The sequence below is a fragment of the Delphinus delphis genome, chromosome 8 (genome assembly GCF_949987515.2).
Source record: "Delphinus delphis chromosome 8, mDelDel1.2, whole genome shotgun sequence".
Classification (NCBI taxonomy): Eukaryota; Metazoa; Chordata; class Mammalia; order Artiodactyla; family Delphinidae; genus Delphinus; species Delphinus delphis.
In genome coordinates this window covers 44846018-44871041 of record NC_082690.1, presented here as the reverse complement: position 1 = coordinate 44871041, position 25024 = coordinate 44846018, and the positions used below count along the sequence as shown (strand labels likewise).

At 37.2% G+C, this 25024-nt stretch overlaps 1 protein-coding gene across 1 annotated transcript in view; it reads left to right on the top strand.

Annotated features, from left to right (window-relative positions):
* TYR (tyrosinase) overlaps nucleotides 1-24078 on the top strand; it is a 110135-nt gene extending 86057 nt beyond the window's left edge. The window contains exons 4-5 of the mRNA XM_060017240.1: nucleotides 14572-14753; nucleotides 23763-24078. Of these exons, the coding sequence (XP_059873223.1) occupies nucleotides 14572-14753; nucleotides 23763-23989 (409 nt within the window). The 3' untranslated portion in view covers nucleotides 23990-24078. The remainder of the gene's footprint in view (nucleotides 1-14571; nucleotides 14754-23762) is intronic.
* The last annotated feature ends 946 nt before the right edge of the window (nucleotides 24079-25024 follow it).

Here is a 25024-nt window from a genome sequence, read left to right as displayed (position 1 = left end):
ATTTCTATTAACAGGGACTCTTAGAGCCAGCAAGGGAAATAAAGTTGATTAATGGAATTATAGCCTTTGTATAACTGTGAATGCAGGTATCTCTAGGTTGTGTTGTAAGCTGTTAGGTGAAGGAATAATTCCATAACTTCTCTGAGTTCCCATCAAACCAATACCAATTCCTTGAGAGGCTGAAAATGTAGGAGCTGTGTCTGAAGGGCAATATGCCAAAATGGTAGTAATATCCTTTTGTCTAGAGGAAGGAGTTATCATTCCAAGTAAAAGAGTTCTCCGTCTGTACAGGTAATAGAAGTATGAAGGACTTTCCACTGTAACCGTCACAATCAGGGGAATCCTATCATGGTTGGGGGAAAGCAGTAAAGCTGCTAACATCATACTGAAAGGTGATGCTTACGGCAAAAAGATATGGTACTAAAAGCATAATTTACAGAGGACGTTGGAAACCAAAGTATTGTCTGGTGCTCATGATAGGACTGTTGGGTCAGTGAAGTTGTATTTATACTAATTATGCCCACCTTGAACTTACTGATATTACCATGAATGATGACTTTTACTCTAAAGTACCTAAAAATGTCTTTCCACATCAGATACAGGTCCTAGTGCCTTGGCTAAAGTAAAGATACAAAATATACATATAAGTGGTATAAATCCTCCCTAAACATTGCTTATATGAAGGGCTCTGCCTTTTGCAACTTTTTATCTCCCATTTTACTGTATATACTGCCTGTACTTGCCTGCACGGGGAGATACTCAATAACTATTCATTGAATATGTATAATATATATTCTCCTTGTCCCCAGGGGATGGATTCTAGAATCCTTCTGGGATAATTACTTATCAGATATTTATTGAGTACCAACTGTATACAGGTGCTATTCTAGGTTTTATGAATATAGCAGTGAACAGATTGAGCTTTCATTTCTAATACATAATGCCACAGGTTTTTGCACTCAAAAGCTCTTTTCCAACATTCTTTTTCTTTTCCTGACTAAATTGGAAAGTGTGCAAGTCACACAGGTTTCCTCAGTGTGTGTTTGTGTGTTTGCAAAACACACAATTGGAAGCACTTATGCAAAGCACTGAGTGCAGCAAATCTGAGTTTGATTCCTGCTGCTACATTTATTAACTACATGAACTGTAGAAAGTTTTAAATTCCTGCTTTTTTGGTTGCTTGTTTTTTGTTTGTTTTAATGTGGATACTGTCATGAGGCCATACTTTGCTAAGGCTAAGAGCAGGTACTGAGATTAGACTGCCTGGTTTTGAATCCTGCCACTTATTAGCTGTGTAACCTTGGGCAAGTATCATATCCATTTTGTGCTTCAGTTTTCTCATCTGTAAAATAGGGATAACAGCAGAACATTCCTCATAGAATTATTCTGAGGATTAAATGAGTTCCTATATAGGAGTACTAAGAATGGTACCTGACATATAGTGAGTGTTATATGAGCTAACTCTCACTACTGCTACTATTACTAATACCTTTCATGCAGTACTGGTGGAGAAATAATATGATGATACATGTCAAAATCCCCAGCCTAGTACCAGATACATAGCTACCTAATAAATGGGAATCATTACTGAATTGATTAGTTGTTTTTCATCGTTTTATGAACCTCAGAAGCATCACTCTAATGATGAATAGTAGGAAGTAATGGAAAATTTTGAACTAAAGGAAGAGAAATTTTGAATGGAAGAGAGGCAGCATAGCTACCTGGAGAAAAGTAATAACTGTCTGCATATGTTTCACTGTTGGCCCACTGATACACTGTGATCTCCAGCAGATGGAAGTAATAGATGTTGATTTATTATTATTTATTTTAATATATATACCCACTATAATTGTATTTCTACAATTCAAATTCAATCATGGTCACTCCTTATCTAATGTACTTAGATGGCAAATTAACTGAGGATCAAGTTCAAACTACCTCCTCGTCCCCACAACCCTCCATCTCCTCGGTGGAGAGATGATCTTTCACAATCTGACCCTTCTCACCTTTCTGGTCTCACTTCCTATTGATCCTTCACTAATCTACATTCCATTCCGACACACCAAGCCACTTTCATCTGTCAGTTGCATCAGTGCCTAGGCTTCCTATGGGTCTGTGCTTTGAATGCAATGCCTTCCTCGTAATCTACTCATCCAGTTTAAATACCATCCCTGCTGTGAAGTTTTCCTTGACTCCAACAGTTAACTGCTTCTGCTGTAATCCCATAGGTTTTAAACACAAGCCCCCAAGAGCCTTGTTTACCTTGCTTTGAAATTGTATGTATCTCTTTATCATGACATGGAGTGAGATCCATGAGGGTAGAAACCATTCTTATCCATCCTTGGAGCTTGACATGTAGTGGCTTCAAGATGGAATATTTAATGCAATAATTAAATGGGCAACATAGTGAAGGGAACAAGGTAAGCTTTCTTATCATCACTTCACAGGTAAGAACACTGAGAATTTGAAGGTCAGTCAGTAACATCTACTGAGAACCAGATGAATGGGCTGCCTCCCAGTGACACTGAACCTCATCTGGGAAGGCTGGCCCTTGAAGATACCTTTTCATGGGCTTCCCTGGTGGCGCAGTTGTTGAGAGTCTGCATGCAGATGCAGGGGACACGGGTTCGTGCCCCGGTCCAGGAAGATCCCACATGCCGCAGAGCGGCTAGGCCCAAAAGATACCTTTTCACAAATTCACTCCGACTAGCTGTGGTCTGTGAGTGCAGCCTGGCTCATTTGATTTGAGTCAATTTCTGCCTAATGCAGTGGCTCTCAATCCTGGGTGCACCTTATGATTGTATGGGAAGGACTATAGCTTGCTTTTAATCCTCTCTCAAAATAGTTCCTAGTAGGGTGCCTGGCCACTCAATGATACACGTAAGTATGGGAAAAGAAAAAATAACTTCTGAAACTGCCTTTCTTTCTTAGACTTCTAGTTCATTGGTTCTTTTTGGTTCATTATCATTGATATTTTGGTTTGTACCCTAAGTTCGTTAAAGTTTCATCACTAGCTTAAGTAGTTTCAATCTGGTTTTTGCTCCCTTAGCCATTCCCCAAAGACCTGTTTGCCCTTTCCTCAACTAAGCTAAGAAGTTGTAAAGTATATATTTGGAATTATAGTCAATCGAGGTTGAATTACTTAGCTGTATAACTGGCTTTTCATTTGCAGCTACTCATTCTGGACAATTTATGCTCTTAAAGTATCCACTTCTTTTAAAAGTGTTGTTTTTCAGTAAAAATTTCCAAATATTCCTTAAATGAGTTCTATCATTAGCCAGGAACATGAAGAAAAGGAATTGCTGGGACACTCTTATTTCAAACCCAGAGAAAGTCCCCAAGTTTTTTCAGTAGTCTCGGCACAAGTAGGTCATATAACTATTACCTGGCTACTTCCTTTGTGACCCCAAGTTGGCTGTTGTTGACAATTATAATATGGGTTGAATTATGTCCTCGCTAAAATTCTTACGTTGAAATTCTCAGAAATGGTTTTGTATTCGGAGATAGGGTCTTTAAAGAGTTAATTAAGCTAAAATGAGATCCTTGGGGTGGGTTCTAATCCAATATGACTGGTGTCCTTATAAGAAGAAGAAATTTGGACACAGGCAGGTACAGAGGGAAGACCCTGTAAAGACACAGGGAGAAGAGGGTCATGAAGAAATCATGGAGAGAGGCCTCAAAAGGCACCAACTCTGCCCACATCCACCTTAATCTTGAATTTCTAGCCTTCAGGATTGCAAGAAAATTTCTGTTGTTTAAGCCACCTAGTCTCTGGTACTATGTCATGGTAGCCCTAGAAGACTAATACATAATAGTACTTATCTGAAGGGATTCTTGTAAGTACTAAGTGAATTAATATATGTAAAACCATTTAGTATAATGTATAGAATAAAATACTGTTATTAATATTGATATTAAAATGATACTTCCTTTGTTTTTGAGTTTTTCTTCCTTAGGATTTCCTTAAACTTTTATTCTCTGCTACATTTTTTTTGCTTCTTCAAGGCTTAGGTCAAATGCTACCTTCATGAAAACATCAATCAGATTTACTGTTTCCCTCCTTTGATCATTACATTTGTCATGCTGTATTGCAATTATTTGATTATGTGTCATTCTCCAACAGTATATGGGGAACCTATTGAGAACAATGATGTTGTCTTATTGATCACTGCAAACCAAATGTCCATCACAGTGCCTATTCACTAACTAGAGGGCTAGATTCGGGTAGTTCAAAAATATGTAAAATTTATGAGAATTGTGTAGTCTTCTTGGGAGAGAGCCCACATTTTTATCAAATTCTCAAAGAGAATGTGAATTAAATATTAAAGAATCATTTACTTAGCGGTTAGCTATTAGAACTGAGAGAAGGAGAAATCCAAGAGATGCTGATGATTTTGAGTTGGATATATCTATAGGTGGTGTTACTCTCTGACCCACACCAGTTAGCACAGTGTCTGGCATATATTAATAATAAGCATTTTGCCAGGAGCTGGAAATACAAAATCATATGAAGACTTGTCCCAGTCCTCAAGAGAGTTGCAGTCTGGTCAGTCACACAGCCCAGTATACTGTGAGTGCCATGGGAGAAGCAGTGGCATTAATGACTTGCATCTTGGTAGAACCGAGAAAGAGGGAGAGAGGAGATAGCATCTGACTCGGTAGGGGATGGGCGGTGTATCACTCAGCGTTCTCCAGGAAAACTGAACCAACAGGATGTGTGTGTGTGTGTGTGTGTTTACAGATTAGGGGAGAGAAAGAAAAACAAACAGATGGAGAAAGAAAGACACAGAGAGAAACAGAGAAAGAGACAGAGAGAGGTTCAAACATTTGTGGAAACTTGGCAAGTCAAAGATCTACAGGGTAGGTAGACAAGCAGGCTGGAAACCCAGGTAAGAGTTGCAGTTAAACTCCAAAGGCAATCTGCTGGCAAAATTCCTTCTTACTTGGGCAGGTCAGTTTTTTCCTATTGAGGCCTTCAATGGATTGAATGAGGCCTATCCACATTATGGAGAATAATCTACCTTACTCAAAATCTACCGATTTAAATGTTAATATCATCTAAAAAATACCTTCATGGAAACATCTAGAATAATGTTTGATCAAATGGCTGGGTACAATGACCTAGTCAAGTCGACACATTAAAATTAACCATCACAGATGGTATCAGGTAAGGCCCTTCACCTTTAGTGACACTTGAACCTACGTTTTGAAAAAACGAATAACAGAAGTATGGGCAAAGTGATAGAAGGGAAAGAACAGGAATGTTCTAGGAAGCATGAAGAAACAGAGGTATGCTTTGGGGGTCTTGCAAGTGGTTCAGAAGGGCTGGAAGGAAGAATATATGTGGCTACATGTGGCTAAACCCATATACTGTTGGAGAATGACACATAATCAAATAATTACAATACAGCATGACAAATGTAATGATCAAAGGAGGGAAACAGTAAATCTGATTGATGTTTTCATGGAGGTAGCATTTGACCTAAGCCTTGAAGAAGCAAAAAAAATGTAGTAGAGAATAAAAGTTTAAGGAAATCCTAAGGAAGAAAAACTCAAAAACGAAGTATCATTTTATTATCAATATTAATAACAATATTCTGTATTTTATTCTATACATTATTCTAAATGGTTTTACATATATTAATATACTTACAAAAATCCCTTCAGATAAGTACTATTATGTATTAGTCTTCTAGGGCTACCATGACATAGTACCAGAGACTAGGTGGCTTAAACAACAGAACTTTTCTTGCAATCCTGAAGGCTAGAAATTCAAGATCAAGGTGGGTGTGGACAGAGTTGGTGCCTTTTGAGGCCTCTCTCCATGATTTCTTCATGACCCTCTTCTCCCTGTGTCTTTACAGGGTCTTCCCTCTGTACCTGCCTGTGTCCAAATTATTTCTTCTTATAAGGACACCAGTCATATTGGATTAGAACCCACCCCAAGGATCTCATTTTAGCTTAATTAACTCTTTAAAGACCCTATCTCCAAATACAAAATCAATTTCTGAGAACTTCAACAGATGAACTTTTGCGGGGGGACATAATTCAACCCAGATTATAATTGCCATTTTACTGATAAGGAAACTGAAGCACGAAAAGGTTAAGTAGTTTGCCCAAGTTTGCACAGCTACTGAGTATTACAACCAAAATTTGAATCCAAGCAATGTAGCTTCAGAATCTATGAAGCTAACCTCTACAATTTATTCACTCTCTGTTTATATAATTTCTTTTAAAATGAGAAATAAAATTCACTGGCATATTTGTTTGTTAAGGCAACTACATCCTGCTTGTGGTACACCAAAATTCCCAAGGAGCAGAAAGCTAAAACCTCTGCTCTAAGGGAATTAAAGTGGGCTCCTCGTATTAAACTGCAGAAATGATGGTTTCTGATGTGTGCAAGAATAACAGCAACAGTTAACCACTGTTGGGTGCTTACTGTGTGTTGGCGCTGTCCTGGGTGTATTGTACACGTAATCTCAGTTCTATCTCATGGCACTTTGAAGTTTGTTATTATCCACATTTTGCAGATGAATAAACTGAGGCTCACACGGATTACCCTCTCACCCCTCACAAACCAATACCAGAAATGTATCCAGGTTTCTCAAGATGAAGTTTTATGTTTCTGGCTTCTTTCTGTGCCCTCAAACCCTAGGGCGAAAATTAAGACTCGTTATTAAACCTTTGCTTAGAACAGGTTGAAGGTGGATTTTGCCCTTTTGTCTGCATATCCTGCAGGGCTGTCCTATGTTCACAGCACGTACTGTACCTCTTCCCTCAGCTCCTCTCTCCCACGCGCCTGCTGTGAATGTCAGCTGCCTAGATAAGACTCAGCACTTTCAGAGTCACTTCATGGGTGCTCACTGGCCTCCCTCAGGAGGAATTCTAAACTGGTCCTCATACGTAGGTCAAGGCCTAGACCCAGAATCCCATGTAGAGGCCATTCTCTTTGGTCCCCTTCTCTGTCGCCCCTTGTTACCTACTAAGCTTGTGCTGGTCTATGGGTCCTCATGGCCTCTGGAGGGAAGTAAAAAGGTTTCAGTTCCACAAAGAAATATCACAAGTCTTTAGACTAGCGATGTTAATATTTCATAACTCTGCATTTATCTCTTCTCTGCACTTGAGAGATTTTATAATCAAATGTTCATTTCTCAGGTAAAGTAAAATGACAAAGTATGCCTAGTTCCCACTTATGTGCATGGCTCTAAAATGCTTGGAGAAGAACATTAATGCTCTGTCCATCTTTTTGCTTTAAGTACTAATTGCTAATGTTTTGCTTATAAGTGGAAGAGTCTTTAACTTGGAATAGAACACCTGGGCTCTGGCCCTAGCTCTGCAAGCTGGGTATAATGGTAAAACTCACAGAAATCTGACATGAAATGCCAGATTTTCTACTGCATTCTAGTTGAGTGAGCATTGGCAAACTTTCAGTTCTTTGACTCAATATTCTCTTCTGTAAAATGGGATCAATAAAATAGTTACCTCCTTGATTTGCTGAGGCTTAAATCAATAAGCAAGATATATCAAGAGGTTGCGTTACAGAAATTGCTTTATTATGAACACATTCTCCTGGGTTAGATTATTAACTCAAAAGAGGAGCACCAATTATCATGTAAATATTGCAACTATGTGCTATGCACAGAGAAAAGGAAGATAAAGAAGATGTGGTTTCTTAGCTAGTTGCTACTAGTTGGTAGCACTGATATTCTCCAATGTACTTGTGAACAATGTCTCTGCCTCAGTTTGGGTTTGTTCCTCCCACAGTGAAAGAAAACAGGATGATGTGAGATAATTTCTGAAGTAAGTGGAGTGTTTAATTGATATTCTAGCGTTTGTTTTTCTGTACCTTTCCAGCCCTGTTGACAAACCCGCCCTCAGATACAAGGCTTAGTCAGAGAGTAACAGCAGTATTCAGGACCCACTCAGGGAGAATAAGGAAGGAGAAAACAGAATCACAGGCAGGGACAACTGCAGTGTCAGAGGAAGAAGCCCAGGTACATCAGCCAGAAGATCTGGGTTCTCATCTACCTTAAGCGCCTTACCAACTTGTTCACTGTTTCCTTTTTTCTGTTATTATTATTATTATTCCACTTTAACCAGAAAATGTGGAGTCTTCTGTGACATCTCACTGCTGAGCTGTACTACTTGGATAGCCACACATCATCTTTTTACCTGGATATAATTTTCTCGCTGATTTCTTCATCCCTTGTTCCCTGCACATCAATTCTGACTGTCCTTCAGTCCCTTTAATAACTTTAAAAAAGTTATCTGTTCATGTTATCTCTTGTGATCACAGATATAAACAGATATAAACAGTGACTTCCTATTACTCTTAGGAAAAATTAAAAATATTTCTCACATGTTCTCAACTGCCCTTCTTGATTTGGATTTGGCCCCCATTTCCTCTCTATCTTCATCTCAAACTGTTCTCTCCATAGATACATCAGTCATTTGTTTACATTTTCTGGCTGGACAGATATTTTTATTCCAAAGACATAGATCAGTGGAGAAGTGTAGCCTGAGGAAGGGATGTTACTATCGTGATTTTTGAAGATACTGTGTGCTGTGCTTGAAGATTCTTTTGAGGCATTTCAATGGGGATGCCACCCAGGCAGCTGGGTATTTGGACCGAGATTTCAGAGCAAGATTTACTCTGTCACTGTAAGTTGAGAAGCCATCAGCCTGTAGATAATAAGTGAAGCTATGGGAGTAGTGAGACAGATGAGAGAATCTGACCTCCCATCAAAGGCCCTTGCAAATTCTATTATTTTTTCAGAAACACTCTTATACCACTTCTCTAAATACTCCTTCAACACCATCAAAGGCTGCAGAATCAATGAGGCCTCCTCACTAAATTGTATTACCATGTTGCTTCATTCTATAGTATTTGCCAGTCTGTAATTACAGATGCATTTCTGAAATTACTGGTTAGTATCTATCTCCATCAATAGATCTAAGTACCACAAGCACAGAGAAATACATCAATACCTGGCAGAGAACCAGTTTATTATAGGTGCTCATAATATGTATATTTAACTATTGATGAAATGGTTGAATAAATGAATGAAAAAGAATTCTGTAGTATTTGTGCATTTTTTACTGTAGCAGTGGATGTACTAAATCAACTCAGTTCCCTAATATCCAACTACATTAGGCTTCTTTGTTAGTTGTTCTGTTTTTAAAAAGAAACTTTAAGAATAATTTTTATTTACATAAATGTTGCAGAGTTTACATATGCCCCACATCCAGTTTCCCCTATTCTTAACAAGTTACTTCAGTATGGAAAGTTTGTCACAATTAATGAAACAATATTGATACATTATTATTAACCACAATCTATACTTTAAGATTACTTCGTTGCTATCTAATATCTTTTTGTGTTTCAAGATCCCATCCAGGATGTCATATTACATTTAGCTATCACGTCTCCTTAGGCTCCTTCTTGGCTGCGGTAATTTTTCAAACTTTCCTTGTTTTTGATGACCTTGACAGTTTTGAAGAGTACTGCTCAGATATTTAATAGAATGCCCCTCTATTCGAATTCGTCTGATGTTTTTCTCTTGCAGACTGAAATTACATGTTTTGGGGAGGAAGACGAGAGAGGTAAAGCACTATTCTCTTCACATAATATCAAGGGAACGTGCTATCAACATGGCTTACCATTGCTGACGTTAACCTTGATCACTTGGCAGTTGTCATATTTCTCAGGTTTCTCAAACTTCTAAATGATTCTACCACCCATCCATATTGTGCTCTTTGGAGGAAAGTTACTATGCACAACCCACACAAAAGGAGTAGGGAGTTGTGTCTTGCTGTTTTATGTACTCAGTGTGTCTACCTAATTATACTAGAGCTCTGTTGGTATCATGGTAAAGTATAGGGGAAGAAAGTGTTCTGCAATATTCTGATTAAATTTCAGTCTTTTAGTTGGCCGGTGTCTTGGGGCTGTGACCTTCATAAGTGTTTCTCCAATGGTATAGCTTTTTGGTTTCTTTTCCCCCTCTGTCCTCTACTCCTTTTTCCAGTTGTAGCATTCCCAATCTATTTCCTTGAAGCCCTGACCCATGGCCTATGTTTTATTTCCCCTTAGGTGAGACAGGAAGGCTGAAAGGGACTGGACTGAGAGGAATTCCCTTCCTCCTACCGGGATAAGTCTCTGGTAGTTATTGCCTCTGGATTAAAGGGCTTTGGTGTGGAGAAGACTCTGGGCATATTTCACAGTGGTCACTCTCCCTCCCCCTACAGAGCCAGGAGAGGATCTTTTTCAGGTCTTCATTGTGAAAATCTGGCAGGGTTCTTGGAGGTAAAAACCCCAAATGTGTGGGAATATCCCCCTAAGACTATGGCTCCCAGCAGTTTCTCACATCACAAGTTGTCTGTACTCAACCTCCAGCCATTCATCAAAGTGTTTAAGTTTACGGATCCAGCTGCTTCTCCTCTTGGTTAGCAAATTTCAGTTGAGTTCCTCTGGTTGCATTTATCTCTACAGTTTTGGGGGAAGCAGTTTGCCCAGTTCTCTCATGGGTCCAAGAAAAGTTGATTTTCTACTTGTCCAGCTTTGTCTTGTTGTAAGGATGGGTGTGACCAGACGTCCATGTTACTTTCATACATAAAACACATCCCTTCTTGTTTCCATCTGTGATCATCTTAACTTTTTTCTAAATCCTCTGTTGTGCATTTCATTGTTGCTCAGACTTCTGGAAAACCATCTAAATACAGTTTAAATGAATCTTTGGTAAGAAGATAACTTTCTTCCCAAAATGTCAGTGTGATTATCCAAGTTAAACATTAGTATTCTGATGTGAGCCATTCTAGACATGTTTCGATGAAATTAACTGAAGATCAGACCCACTGATGAAGAATTTAAGCAAGATTAATACCTTCATTTTAAAAGGTTGGTAAGGTGAGTAAGCACCTTAATGGTTTCATCCATTACATCTTTTTGTGCTGAGAATTGATGTCCTTGTCCTACCTAGGTAAAGAATTTTTACTTCTTGGCAGAAATAAGATTATTGATAAATTGAACTATAGGGGTAATTTTTCTCAATTAACAAAATGGACAGTGTTTGCATCAAGCTCTTATCTAGTAGCTCATTGTATATTGGGCTGTTTCTAAGTCAGTCAAAGTTTAATAGGGATGGGGAAGAGATTAATTATCAGAGGGTCTCCTTCTCATTAAAAAATAGGTTTGGGCTTCCCTGGTGGCACAGTGGTTGGAAGTCTGCCTGCCGATGCAGGGGACACGCACAGGTTCGTGCCCCGGTCCTGGAGGATCCCACTTGCCGCGGGGCGGCTGCGCCCGTGAGCCTTGGCCTCTGAGCCAACGCGTCCGGAGCCTATGCTCCGTAACGGGAGAGGCCACAACAGTGAGAGGCCCGCGTACCGCAAAAAAAAAAGGTTTACCACTTGAAAACTGGTGAACATTGTTTAAATATCATTTAAACATTGTTTAGTACAAATAAGATGTCTTATAAAATGTTGTCTATAATAAAATTCTCTTTTATTAAAATATGTATTTAATGTTATACTTGTATATTTTAAAAACTGCAACAAAAATATGGAGCAAGTACATATGATTTTTTTCTTTTCTCCTTTTTGCTTGTTCATATTTTCTGAATTGTATATAATGAACAAGTAATGTTTTCATGAAAAGAAGAAAACTGTAGATGTTAAAATAAAAAGAATAATTCATAAAATTATAGGACTTGAATAGACTTAAGCCAGTTCCTAATTTCTTCAGTTGAGGAAATGGAGGTACACACACAAAAAAACAATCTTCTTGAATCCTCTGTTTCCCCATTTCTGCTTAAAGAAGAATAACCATTTTTAAAGAACCAGCTCAAATATACATGGCTTTGGCATTTCTATGCATGTCTTGTGTCTCTCACCATTTGTAGAATTCTTCCAGTATAACTTGAATCATGAGTAGAAGGAAGAAAAGGAAGAAATGCTATGGGGATGAGGATGGCTTCTGTTTACCACCTGTCCAACACTTAACCATATATCTTACTTATGTTATTTTAATTAATCAATTTTTAATTTTTTTACTTACAATGTTTCCAGTGTAAAACAATTCATTTATACATATATACGTATATACATACATATATACATATTCTTTTTTAGATTTTTTTCTATTATAGGTTATTACAAGACATTGAATATAGTCCCCTGTGCTATACAGTAGGTCCTTGTTGTTTCTCTCTTTTATATATAGTAGTGTATATCTGTTAATCCCAAATTCCAATTTTATCCCTCCCCTCCCTTTCCCTTTGGTAACCACAAGTTTTTTTCTATGTCTCTGAGTCTATTTCTGTTTTATAAATAAGTTCATTTGTGTTGTATTTTAGATTCCACATGTAAGTGATATCATATTTTATTTGTTGTCTGACTTACTTCACTTAATATGATAATATCTAGGTCCATCCATTTGCTGCAAATGACATTATTTTGTTCTTTTTATGGTTAAATTATATTCTACTGTATATACATACAATATCTTCTTTATTCATCTGTCAAAGGACAGCTTAATTAATCCTTACAATACCTTCAAGACATAAATACTACTCCCATTTTGCAGATGAATAAAAGGAAAATTAAACAGGTTAAGACCTTTTACAAGTTTCCTTTGTCACAACCCACAGAATTCAGGTTTTTGCACAGGTTCAAGTTTCTCCAAAACTTAACATATAGTAAGTACTCAGTAAACATATTTAATAATTGAGCTATTTAGGGACCATTTGCTATTCAGGGACCAGATTTGCAGTGTTTATCAGCAGCCTGCTGATCTCTCAGTTTATTCACAATTAAAAACATCTTTGACCACAACTAGTATTTGAAGTCCAGATTCTCTAAGCAAATAGAATTGCTTTTCATCACAGAAAAAGTGATCACCACTGCTGCCATCTGGCTTCCTTGTTCTCTTCTTTATTGTACTTCAAAGTGTTTTCTCAAAAAAATTATTTGCTTGCTTAAAGTACTATCACTTTCTTTTTTAGACCCATCGTCTCAACCATGCACTAACCTTTTATCTCTGAGCTTCAATTCTAGAGCTAAACAACAGTAGCTTATATATCTAGCACTTTCATAAAAATTATCACATTGGATAATTTGGAAACAGATAGGACAGATATTATTACTTTCATTTTAAGGATGAGAAGGCTAAGTCTTCAAGTGGTTCAGTGATTTGCTTATGAGCTTATGCAACTGATACAGCTCTTAAACCACAGATCTAGGACTCAAGGGGAGTTCTCTGACTCCAAATATAGTATTCTTCCCTCTATGTTATATGGTCTGATGACACAAAGCTATTCTCTTTATCGCACCTTTAATGATCCACTATAAATTCTGCTGTAGCTTAGTTTTGCTTCCATTCTTACTAGACTTTTTTGATCCCATAGTTTTTTAGCTTTTGTTCCAGTTAGAGTTTTTAATTGCATGCAGCAGAAACTCGCTCTGGCTGATTCAACAGGAAACAAATTTGCTGAAAGGGTATCGGATAGGTGAGGAGATCATGGAGAAGCAGGTTGAGAAACAGATGGGAACAGGGGAGGAGGGCAGCAGTCAATCATCTGCCAAAACCATGCTCTAGAACAGGGGTCCCCAACCCCCAGTTGGAACTGGGCCACACAGCAGGAGGTGAGAGGCGGACAAGCGAGCGAAACTTCATCTGGGGCTCCGCATTGCTCCCCATGGCTCACATTACTGCTTGAACCACCCATCCCCCCCGCCCTCTCCCCTGCACCCATCCCATCCATGGAAAAATTGTCTTTCACGAAACCGATCCCCGGTACCAAAAAGTTTGGGGACCGCTGCTCTAGAACACAGGGTACCCCTGGACACCTTTACTAATACCTCTGGCCTCGCTGCCCTTAAAAACAGGATGTTGGTTTTCCATTGTCCTTGCTTCTTTGTGTCAGTGTCTCCTGTTTCAAAGTCTTGGATGGGTATGTCTGATTGGCTGAGTATTGATCATGTGGTCGTACTCTAGCTTCCAGGGAAGTTTGGAAACCACAAGTTTCCAAGTAAGTATTTTTAGCCTCTATCATGGAAGGTGAGCTCTCTCTCCCACCAAGATTCATTAAGCATACACTGCACCAAACATAACAAGGAGGTTGAAATAATTGGAAGTCCCCTACCATGACCAAAAAATAGCCAAATTCTAGTACTGATTCCAATTTAGTTTTGCAAGTTCTTTCTTTAGGTGAACTTTCTTTGAGATAAGAGACATATTTAATTTACAACTATGTCTCAATAGTCACTCAACCAATAATTACACTTGCTCTGCAGCATTCTGAAGGGTCTAAACTTGTCATGTAAGTTTCATTTATCTTCTAAGAAATTTCTCTTTCAAAATTATCCTCTAATATTTCTCTCAAATGAATGAGTTTCATCAGGGCCTGACAGCATGAACTGGTGACTTACAAAATACTTTCAAAGTGTGAAAACTATATTGGCATCTTTCCACAGCTTTAGGTTTTAAGATATGCCTTGTTATTTTACTTTAAGAATTCCAATTATTTCTTTTACTAACAATATGTTTCTGACATTGAATCATCCTTTCCTCTGCAGTATTTTTGAACAGTGGCTTCGAAGGCACCATCCTCTTCAAGAAGTTTATCCAGAAGCCAATGCACCCATTGGGCATAACCGGGAATCCTACATGGTTCCTTTTATACCTCTCTACAGAAATGGTGATTTCTTTATTTCATCCAGAGATCTGGGTTATGACTATAGCTACCTACAAGATTCAGGTAAGGCTCAGTTTCTTTCATTTGAATTGCTGAGTCTGGCGTGACCAATGTCTTTTGAGAGAGTGCAAAACCTTATGTTTTTACAACGTTATCCCCAAATTATTTAAATTGGGAAAATGCATTACGATCCTTAACTCATCACTGATATATTATTCCATGGACCAAGTTGCAAGAATCTTTAAATTTCTGTCCTTTCTGCTTAATATAGAGCATTTTGCATATGGCAACCATGGGAAGAGCACTAAAATTAAAATCAGAAAAAAAATGGGTGTGAGACGTGACACTATAAACTGACTTTTGTGTGACCTTGGGAAATTTGACTTCAGTTCCTTGAATCTCAGTTTCTTAACCTTAAATATTAGGAATAGAATACCTCAAAGAGATATTTGATAATTAAGAGTCTAGGGCAGTCAGCACAAGTTAAACATCTAGCAGTTTTGAAATCATCTTTGGGAACTTCCTGCTAGGCTTACCAAGAAAATTTGTGAACATTTTGAAGTTAAACACAGTTAATAATAATAATGATAATAGCTATTATAATAATAATTGCTCTGACTATGATTAAGTCTAGGATTGTAATTAGATCTAGGCTTTAAATAATCTTCTTTAGTAGTAGTATGTCAGTATCTTTTTGATAAATACGGAACAGGTAGTAATGTCTCCCCCTACCTGTGAGCCTGCTACATACCATGCATGCATTATTAATCAACCATATATTAGGGGAAGTATTATTTTCCCTAGAATGAGGTAAGGACACTGATGCTAAGATAATTTAAGTGACTTTCCCAATAGCAAACACCAGTATGTGGAAGAGCCAGATTACAACACTACAGGGTCCTCTCCACTGCAACACAAGATGGTCAACAGCTAAAAAAACGGTTAAACAACACAGAGTTTGTGGATACGAGGTATTCGACCAGCACTGATGTTTCATTATATTCATTGATAATTCATGGAAACATAAACAGATTAGTAAAATAAAATGAACAAATGAATGACATTTACCAATTTCCTACCTCCTGTTAAACTTTAGTGACACATAAATGAATGACATACCTCCAGACCTCAAGGAGCGTTAAATTAAATTCAGTATGGAAGTCAGACAATTGTGCAAAAAAGTGTGAAACATCAGGCTGTGTTAAGTGCAATAAAGGAGTCATAAACCGAATCTTATAAGAGCACAGAGGAGAAAGCAATGACTTCAGAGTAGTTCAACCTAAAAAGACAAGACAAGGCCTTGAAGGATGAGCAGGCAGGTAGCAGGTAGAAAAGGGTAGGGAATATTCTAAACTAATAGAATAACAAAAATAGAGGTGTAAAGTGTACTCTGTATTTCTGAGATGCTAAATTCTCCTATTTGAGTAGTATGAGCAATGAAAAATTACACTGAGGAGACAAATTGAGTTATTTCATAATAGCTAATATATTATGGATCTTTTCATGTGCCTGGAACTCTTCTGGGTATGCTGTGTGCATTATTTCCTTTAATTTTCATAATTACCCTGTGAAGTAAGCACTATTATTTCTTTTTCCTGATCATAGCTGAGAAAACAGAGGCTTAAAGAATATAAATAACTTGTCCTGGGCCATCTAGCTAGTATGTGGCATAGCAGAACCACATTTTAAGGCCAACAGGAGAAACTGTATTTTATCAACCTTTTCCTGCCCTTGGGGGAACCATTAGTTGGACAGATTTGGGTTCGATACCTGTTTTGCTTTATCTGAAGACCATAGCCAGTGGAAGGAATACTAAAATGGCTGGTAGAGGAGATGAGTTCTTTGAAAACCTGGAGATCACTAAGCACAGAGGATTTTGCAGAGGGTGGAGGTATGGTAAGGGAAGGGGCTCCCAGTGAGTCAAAAAGAGGGGCAGTCTCAAGTGAAGTGTTTTTCCCTCCTTCTAAAAACACCCACAGTACATAAAGAAAGGAGAATATTGGTAATGGTTTTTCATAGAGTCACCACCAGGATTTTCTAATTTCCATTTTCAGAACATAACAGACTCTTTCACGGGCTCTTGCTTTTATTACACTATTCTCTCTGGCTAAATTCTGATCCATAACCATTTGTCACACTCTCAGATACAAAATCATTGTATACATACACAGAGTCATGTTTAATCATTCCTTTAATAGAGTTACATGGTAATTTTTCTACATATGAATCTTTCCCCCCGCTACCTTGGCTGTGAGCCCTACAAAATCAGAACTGATACCTTGCAAGCTTCTCCAGTCTTCTCCAAATGGTATCTGGTATGGGGCTAAACCAATGAATTCACTTGAATGCAAGTGATATTTATCATGAGGGATGGTGTCTCTTAACCAATACATATAAGTAAAGCTTGCTAGAAAAATCTCACACTTCTTAATACTCAGGTCATTTCTAGATTAAAAAAGAAAATTTAACATCTTTATTGGAGTATAATTGCTTTACAATGGTGTGTTAGTTTCTGCTTTATAACAAAGTGAATCAGCCATATATATACATATATCCCCATATCTCTTCCCTCTTGCGTCTCCCTCCCACCCTCCCTACCCCACCCCTCTGAGTGGTCACAAAACACAGAGCTGATCTCCCTGTGCTATGCGGCTGCTTCCCACCAGCTATCTAGTTTACATTTGGTAGTATATATAAGTCCATGCCACTCTCTCACTTCATCCCAGCCTACCCTTCCCCCTCCCCGTGTCCTCAAGTCCATTCTCTACATCTGCATCTTTATTCCTGTCCTGCCCCTAGGTTCTTCAGAATCTTTTTTTTTTCTTAAGATTCCATATATATGTGTTAGCATACAGTATTTATTTTTCTCTTTCTGACTTACTTCACTCTGTATGACAGTCTCTAGGTCCATCCACCTCACTACAAATAACTCAACTTTGTTTCTTTTCATGGCTGAGTAATATTCCATTGTATATATGTGCCACATCTTCTCTATCCATTCATCTGTTGATGGACACTTAGGTTGCTTCCATGTCCTGGCTATTGTAAATAGTGCTGCAATGAACATTGTGGTACATGACTCCTTTTGAATTATGGTTTTCTCAGGGTATATGCCCAGTAGTGGGATTAATGGGTCATATGGTAGTTCTATTTTTAGTTTTTTAAGGAACCTCCACACTGTTCTCCATAGTGGCTGTGTCAATTTATATTCCCACCAACAGCGCAAGAGGGTTCCCTTTTCTCCACACCCTCTCCAGCATTTATTGTTTGTAGATTTTTTGATGATGGCCATTCTGACTGGTGTGAGGTGATACCTCATTGTAGTTTTGATTTGCATTTTTAGATATTTTTAACGTATTTCAAGTCTTCTATTGCACTAGATATTTTCTAGGTGATTTTATTGGTTTATTTATTCTTTCTGCATACATATGTTTAGTAACTACCTTGTTCAAGGCATTCTTTTAGATACTGTGGATACAGTGATAAACAATGTAGTCTCCTTCTTCACAGTGCTTACATCCTAATGAAAGAGAAAGACCTTAAACCACTACTTACCTAATGACTTGTTTGTTTAGAGATGTGCATATCTCTAGGGGTCAATGAAGTGACATTTCAGAGAATATCAGTAACAGGAAGAATTAATTAGTTGAAAAGGAGGTCTTGATTATGAATTTTGGCCATATTGCTAGGATAACAGAGCCATTAATGAATTTTAAACAAATCAGGATCAAATTTGAGTTTTCGTAAGATTACAGTTGCTGCAGCTTGTAGGAAGTTTTTTTTTTAATTTTATTTTATTGAAATATAGTTGATTTACAATGTTGTGTTAATTTCTGCTGTACAGCAAAGTGATTCAGTTATACATATATATACATTCTTTTTCATATTCTTTTCCACTATGGTTTATCACAGGATATTGAATAGAGTTCCCTGTGCTATACAGCAGGACCTTGTTGTTTATCCATTCTATATATAATAGTTTGCGTCTGCTTATACCAAACTCCCAATCCATCCCTCCCCCACCTCCCCCCCTTCCCCCTTGGCAACCACAAGTCTGTCCTCTATGTTAAAGACATAATGTTGAGCCAAAGAAACCAGACATCATAGAATATATACGGATGATTATATTCATATAAAATCCAAAAAGGTGCAAGTTTTGTGTCAGTTGCAAAGCGCATTCGGGGAGGCCAGTGAACATGCTGTTACGAGTATCCAGGGGAGAGGTGAAGGAAGTTGGAACTGCAGTGGTGGTAAGAGGCAAGGCAGAAAGGACAAAAAAAATTGATATTATTTTGAAAACAAAATGTATGGAACTTGGAAAATGATTACATATAATAGGTGAGAAAGAAGGAGATATTAGAGTTGCCCTTAAGCTTTCTGGCCTGTGCAGATGATGAATGGTGATTGAACTCACTGAGATAGAAACAGTAGGAGCAGGGCCAGACATGGAGTGAATCTCATGGTGGTATCTGTTACACAGTGAAATGGGGTGAATGGCACATCAGGATAAATATATCTCTGAGGCAGTTGGATAGCCTTGAGCCTCAGAAAAGATTCTGCCTGCAGATACTAATGTGAGAGACGTCAGCATATAAATTGTTATCTTTGCCGATCTTTACAATCTTGCCTAGTAGTGATTTTATTCTGTTTTATAGGTAAGTAGATTGAGAACAAAAGAAAAAGTGACAAGTTCTAAGTCACAAAGCTCGTAAGTGGCAAATATAGAATCCCAAATGAATTCTCTCTCCATGACTCCACAGAAGAGAGGGTTCTCTTTATACTTGCCTTGTACACAAATGTTCCACCTCGTTGTCCCTTCCCTAGTGTCCCAAATGGGTACTTTTTACTGAAAAGGCAACAAAAATCACTGGAGGAGAAAAGGGAAAGAAGGCTCAAAGAGTCACATTAGGGGATTAAAGGTATTTATTATTTATTTATAGTTAAATTTTTAAAAATAAAATTGATTCCAAATGTTTTATCTATTTAAAGTCCTTTTCATATAGCTGTGAGCTTATGCCACTAAGTTTAGAGAAGTTTTGCTTTAAAATAAGCAACAGCAATTGCTCATTTTCTATTTTATGAATTATTCTGTTGTACTTTCAGGGAGTTTAAAATTTATCTTTCATTCTTCTAGTCATTCATTTATTCATTCATACAGCAATGTTTACTGAGACACAATGCCAGAATAGAGTAAGCTAAACTTTAAGCTTACTAAAAAATTCTCTAAAATTTCTTGATATAATTTAGTTCAGGCAGTTAATTATTCATCATTTAGGCACTCACGTTTATAATTACTTAATCATTTTCCGTAAAAGGCAGCTGATGTCTTCTTGCTTTAGTCAAACATTTTCTCTTATAATTGAATTTAGTGATGTTTTTCAAAATTGAGTAGCAGGTGATTTTGTTGCATGCATGACTGATTGAAAGGTGAGACCAAAAACCTTTGGCAATGAAGGATTGAGTCCTTGATGCTGTTGGCAAATGTAATCCTGCCTTTTGTCTGGTGTTACTTTGTGAAGAGCTTCCTTCTTCCAATATATTCCAAAAGACCTGGACATTTGATTTTAAAAATGAGAGGAGGAGGCATGTTCACAGTAACTGGAGGGTCTCATTCTGCACATGGGGTTTGATGAGGACTTGTTCACTAGTGCTTCCCTATGTGTATACACAGGTGCATACTGTTCCTTCTGCCTAGGATGGCTTGCCATCAGCATCCTACACTCAAGTCCTAATTTATTCTTCTACTCAGTGGGATAGTCTCCTGGGATGCCTCCTCTGACTCCTCAGGCAGTTATAGGAGGTGTTTTCCCCATTATCCCATTGTATCTTTTATATACTTGCATTGGAACAGCATTGCTCTTAAAATAATTTGTTTACTTGTCAGTCTCCTCTTCCAGTTATTATTTCCTTCAGTCCAGGAGCTCTGCTTACTCAGCCTTTCACATGCAGTTCCTGGACCACCACCTGACATTTATTGTGTCTCAGTAAACATTGTTGTATGAATGAATAAATGAATGAATAGAAGAATGAAAGATAAATAAGACATACTACTTGCTCTCAAGGGTTCATGATGAAGCCTGAAAATTAAGACATACATATAAATAATTACAACATGTAAACAACTGTGCCAAGTGTCACAAAGGAGCAATAAAAGAAAAGAGTCTTGGAATCCAGAAGAGAGAGCTGAGCAGAATCAGTGTTCAAAGCAGGTGTGAGAGAGAAAAACTCTTACTGGAAGCTGGTTCAGTTGAAATATTGATGGAATTACTATGGAGTAAGAAGAATCGATAACAGTTATAAATTACTTTTTATGTGAAGGACATCATTCCAAGGTTATACATACATTGCAGGGTTTAAATATTACAGGCAAACTTTCTAAGTTACAGATTTTGAATTGGTTAAATTAGGATAATGATTCCTAACTACCTCATGTGTTTGTTGTGTGGATAAATGGGCATATGGATGCGCTTTGGAAATGACAGAGCACCAAACAAATAGAAGACTCTATGATTATTCTGAAGAGAATAGGTAACCAAAAAAATGGAATTTTAAGTAGGTAAAAAAATAGAAAACTTTTGATATTAAGAAATAATTTAAAGATACACCATTGAGGCTCAAAAGCAAATAACTGAGGAAGACAAGTCTAAATTTCAGGTTGAAGACATTGAGAAATACAGAGTGTTTCAAAGAAGACAGTCCATTGGTGACAGTAAAATTTAAGACAACTTGAAATGAACTGAAGTAGAGAAATAGTAAGAGAAACTGGAGAGCAGAAGGACAGACAAAGAAATAGTGTTTTAAAATTGTGAAAGAATTTGAGCTGAGCCTTAAGCAATAAAGAAATCATACATATTATGTAACCTCTATGTAATCTGCATTTTGTGAGACATTTAAAATGCACTATATATTGAAGTGACTAATAGCAATGCAAACTAAACATTTGTAATTTCATTTTCAAATTAACTTTTAAATGTGTTAGAATGGTAACCTTTATGTTTGATGAAAATAATTTTCACATTTTTAATTTCTTTATTTTAGCTTTGTTAGCTTTCATTTCTTAGATTTAAATTAATATTAATCCAAAGTTATGAATCTTTTTATTATAATTTATTTTATAATGTTAGTTCTTTGCAACTTATTGTCCCCTCCTGATGAAGAGAAACATAAATCTGCTCAATTGTTTCAAATTATGCTTAATGGATTCTAAGAATTTTAGAGGTATCTTAGTGACAGCTGGTAAAAGGACAGTACCAAGGACAAAAAAGGAGAAAGTAACAGGAGAAATGGGGTTTGAGCCCTGTAACCTCACTTAAGCCAGGGAAGCGCCAGTGTTATCTTCTTTGAATGAAGATTGGAATTTAATATAAAATTAATTTTTGACAAATTCTCCTGCTTTAACTGTTTTCAGTGCTTGAGTTTATGGCGATCAATGAGACTCCCACTTTACATTTCACTTCATGTTGCTACCCATTCTTTCCAAGATATTATATTAAATAAATATTAATTTTCTTTTTATATTGTTGATCTAATTTTTATGATATATGAAGCTTACATATAACAGTAATTTCAGAATATCCTAAGGTACTTTATCTTTTATTGTTGTAGGAATCTAACGAACTTTAAAAATAATTAGGACTTTTTGAAGTGCAAAAGGCAGAAACTCCATAGAAACAAGATTAGATAAAAAGATAATTTATTGGTTTACAAAATCCAAGGAAGGAATGAACATTTGAAATGTAAGAAAGACAAAGATGCAGCTGAGACTGAGGAACAGCAGGAACCAGCAAACTAAGCTCCCTAAAGATTCATTCTCCCCCTCTCTCTCTTCCCCGCTCCCTACCCCCTCTCTAGCTCTAAGACGGTTATCAGCTCCTGAGTCATCTGACTCTTAATTCCAGCACAGTGAATTCTGAGTAATGATTCTGACTGGCCCAACTTGAGTCAGTGGTTCACTATGAACTAATCAACAGTAGCCAAGAAAATAAGTCATAAAAAAAATGTTATAGTTCCCACATCAGCAACAGGGGGAAGGTAGGGATGGGGAGTAGATATAGGCTCAAATATCCATGGCCTAAATAAGTTAGTTTATTTATTGCTCAAATGGCAGTCTTGGTATGTTGTCAAACACAAGCTCCATAATTTCAGGGACCAGAGCTGCTTGTTTCTTGTAGTTCTATAAGACCTAGGGTTTACCCTTGATCACATGATCTATGGTGGCTCACCAACATACTATCTGCATTAGTTGAAAGGAGAAAAGGGAAAAGGAGAAGGCATACCTTTTCTTTTTAAGGGAACTGCCCCAAAGTTACATGTATTACTTTTGCTCAAGACTTAAATCACATAGCCATAATTTGCTACTAGGTAAGCCCAAGATGCACTCTCTTCTTTCCTTTGTATCACAAAATGGATATAGAGTATCTTAGAGTGTCTTGTAAATAATGATGGGAACTTTAAAATCAAGCAAATAGATATAATAAATTATTAACCCCAAGTGGAAAATAATGTAAGAAAGGAAAGGTAATCATAGAATAATATTTGGTTCAATTGTGAATAATATTTAAATATTAAAAATAATGGAAATCCGAGATGTGGATTTGACCCCAGATCATGGTATTATTATGCTGAAAGTATGGAGGAAAGAAAAGGGAAACTGTAAGAGAGCTCAAATCATTGTTTATACCTGAGGAACTCCAGAGATAAACTTGACGAATTAAGAAGTAGTAATATTTGTCTATTATTTAGAAATATGGAGTCAAGTAACAGAATAAATAACTAAAAGAGTAACAGTAGCTGACTTGGGGGCACGCACTGTACAATTTACAAATCAGATAATATCTATGAAGTTTAAAACATCCCAACAAGGTGGTATTGTTTTCCTATTTTCCTGATGAAGAACCTGAAGCTTAGGAGTATTAGGTGTAACTTTCCCAAGATCTTATAGCTGGTAAGTAGCAGAGCTGGCATTCAAACCCAAGCATCTGACTCCAAAGTACTATGCAAGGATGATGATGATGATGATGATGATGATGGTGATGATGATAGTAAAAACATTGGGATGTCTTTCTATTTCAGGACCAGATAGTTTTCAAGATTACATTAAACCCTACTTACAACAAGCAAGTCAGATCTGGCCATGGCTCATTGGGGCAGCCATGGTAGGGTCTGTCCTCACTGCTGTGCTGGGAGGACTCACTAGCCTGTTGTGTCATCGAAAGAGAAAGCAGCTTCCTGAAGAAAAGCAGCCACTCCTTATGGACAAGGAGGACTACCACAGCTTGTTGTATCAGAGCCATTTATAAAAGGCTTAAGCAATAGAGTTGGGCCAAGAAACCTGACCTCACTCTAAATTAAATGATGTTAAAGTCCCTCGGGGTTGTCCCAGAAGAAATCCTTGGCGTGTGTCTATGAAGATCATTATTAGAATTGTTATCTTAATACAAAATATACCCCTCGTCCAACTCAGGTAGAAGCCACCTGTGCTTGCTTTGCTATATTTTGATCATTCCCTTAATAGTTTTCCTCAAGCCCATATTTCCAAGGAAAAGATGCCATTTGGTAATGGAGGTGCTAGTCTGCTAGTCATATCTGAATGAAAGTGCTCTTATAAAATATGACAACAATTGTGATCATTTTCCTCCTGATTGTTTAACGACATGTTTCTTTTATTATCCCCTTTCTTTGATTTTAATAAAATAGTAACGAATTTACACTAATTGACTCCTCTGAGCTTGAGAAATACATTTTAATTTTCCTAAGAAAGCATGTTTCCCTTATATTTTACATTCCTGCTCCAAAATATGTTATGGACTTCAAGTAGAAAACAATCTTCAACTCTTTCCTGCCATAGTTCTGACTACATTTTAAGGCCACTGAAATCAAGGGCCCTTCGCCTGAAAAGAATCTGGCTAAGTACCTCTCTTAAGATGTGCTCATGAATTATGTTGATGAAGATGATAATCTTATTATAGAGCTTTTTTTATCTTCTAAGAAGAACTTTATTAGAGAATGTTTAAAATGCTATAAAACATTTCATGGTAGAGAACTATTATGTGAATATCAGCCTGTCTGCAGTTCTAGTAAAATAACTTATCACTATTTTTCCTGGCTATTAAGACCTTAAATTAGAAAGTCTAGATAATCTTGTTACTTGAAATTTTAGGTCCAGTTGAATTTCTAAAAATAGTCCAATTGACATTCCATTTGTATTATCACTATGTAGAGCATAAAAGATTAGCACCAGTGGGTGCAATTTATAGGGGACCCATTTTGGCGTAATAAAAGGAGAAACTGTCCAATATTCAGAGCTTTCCAAAACCAAACTGGACATTCTTGGA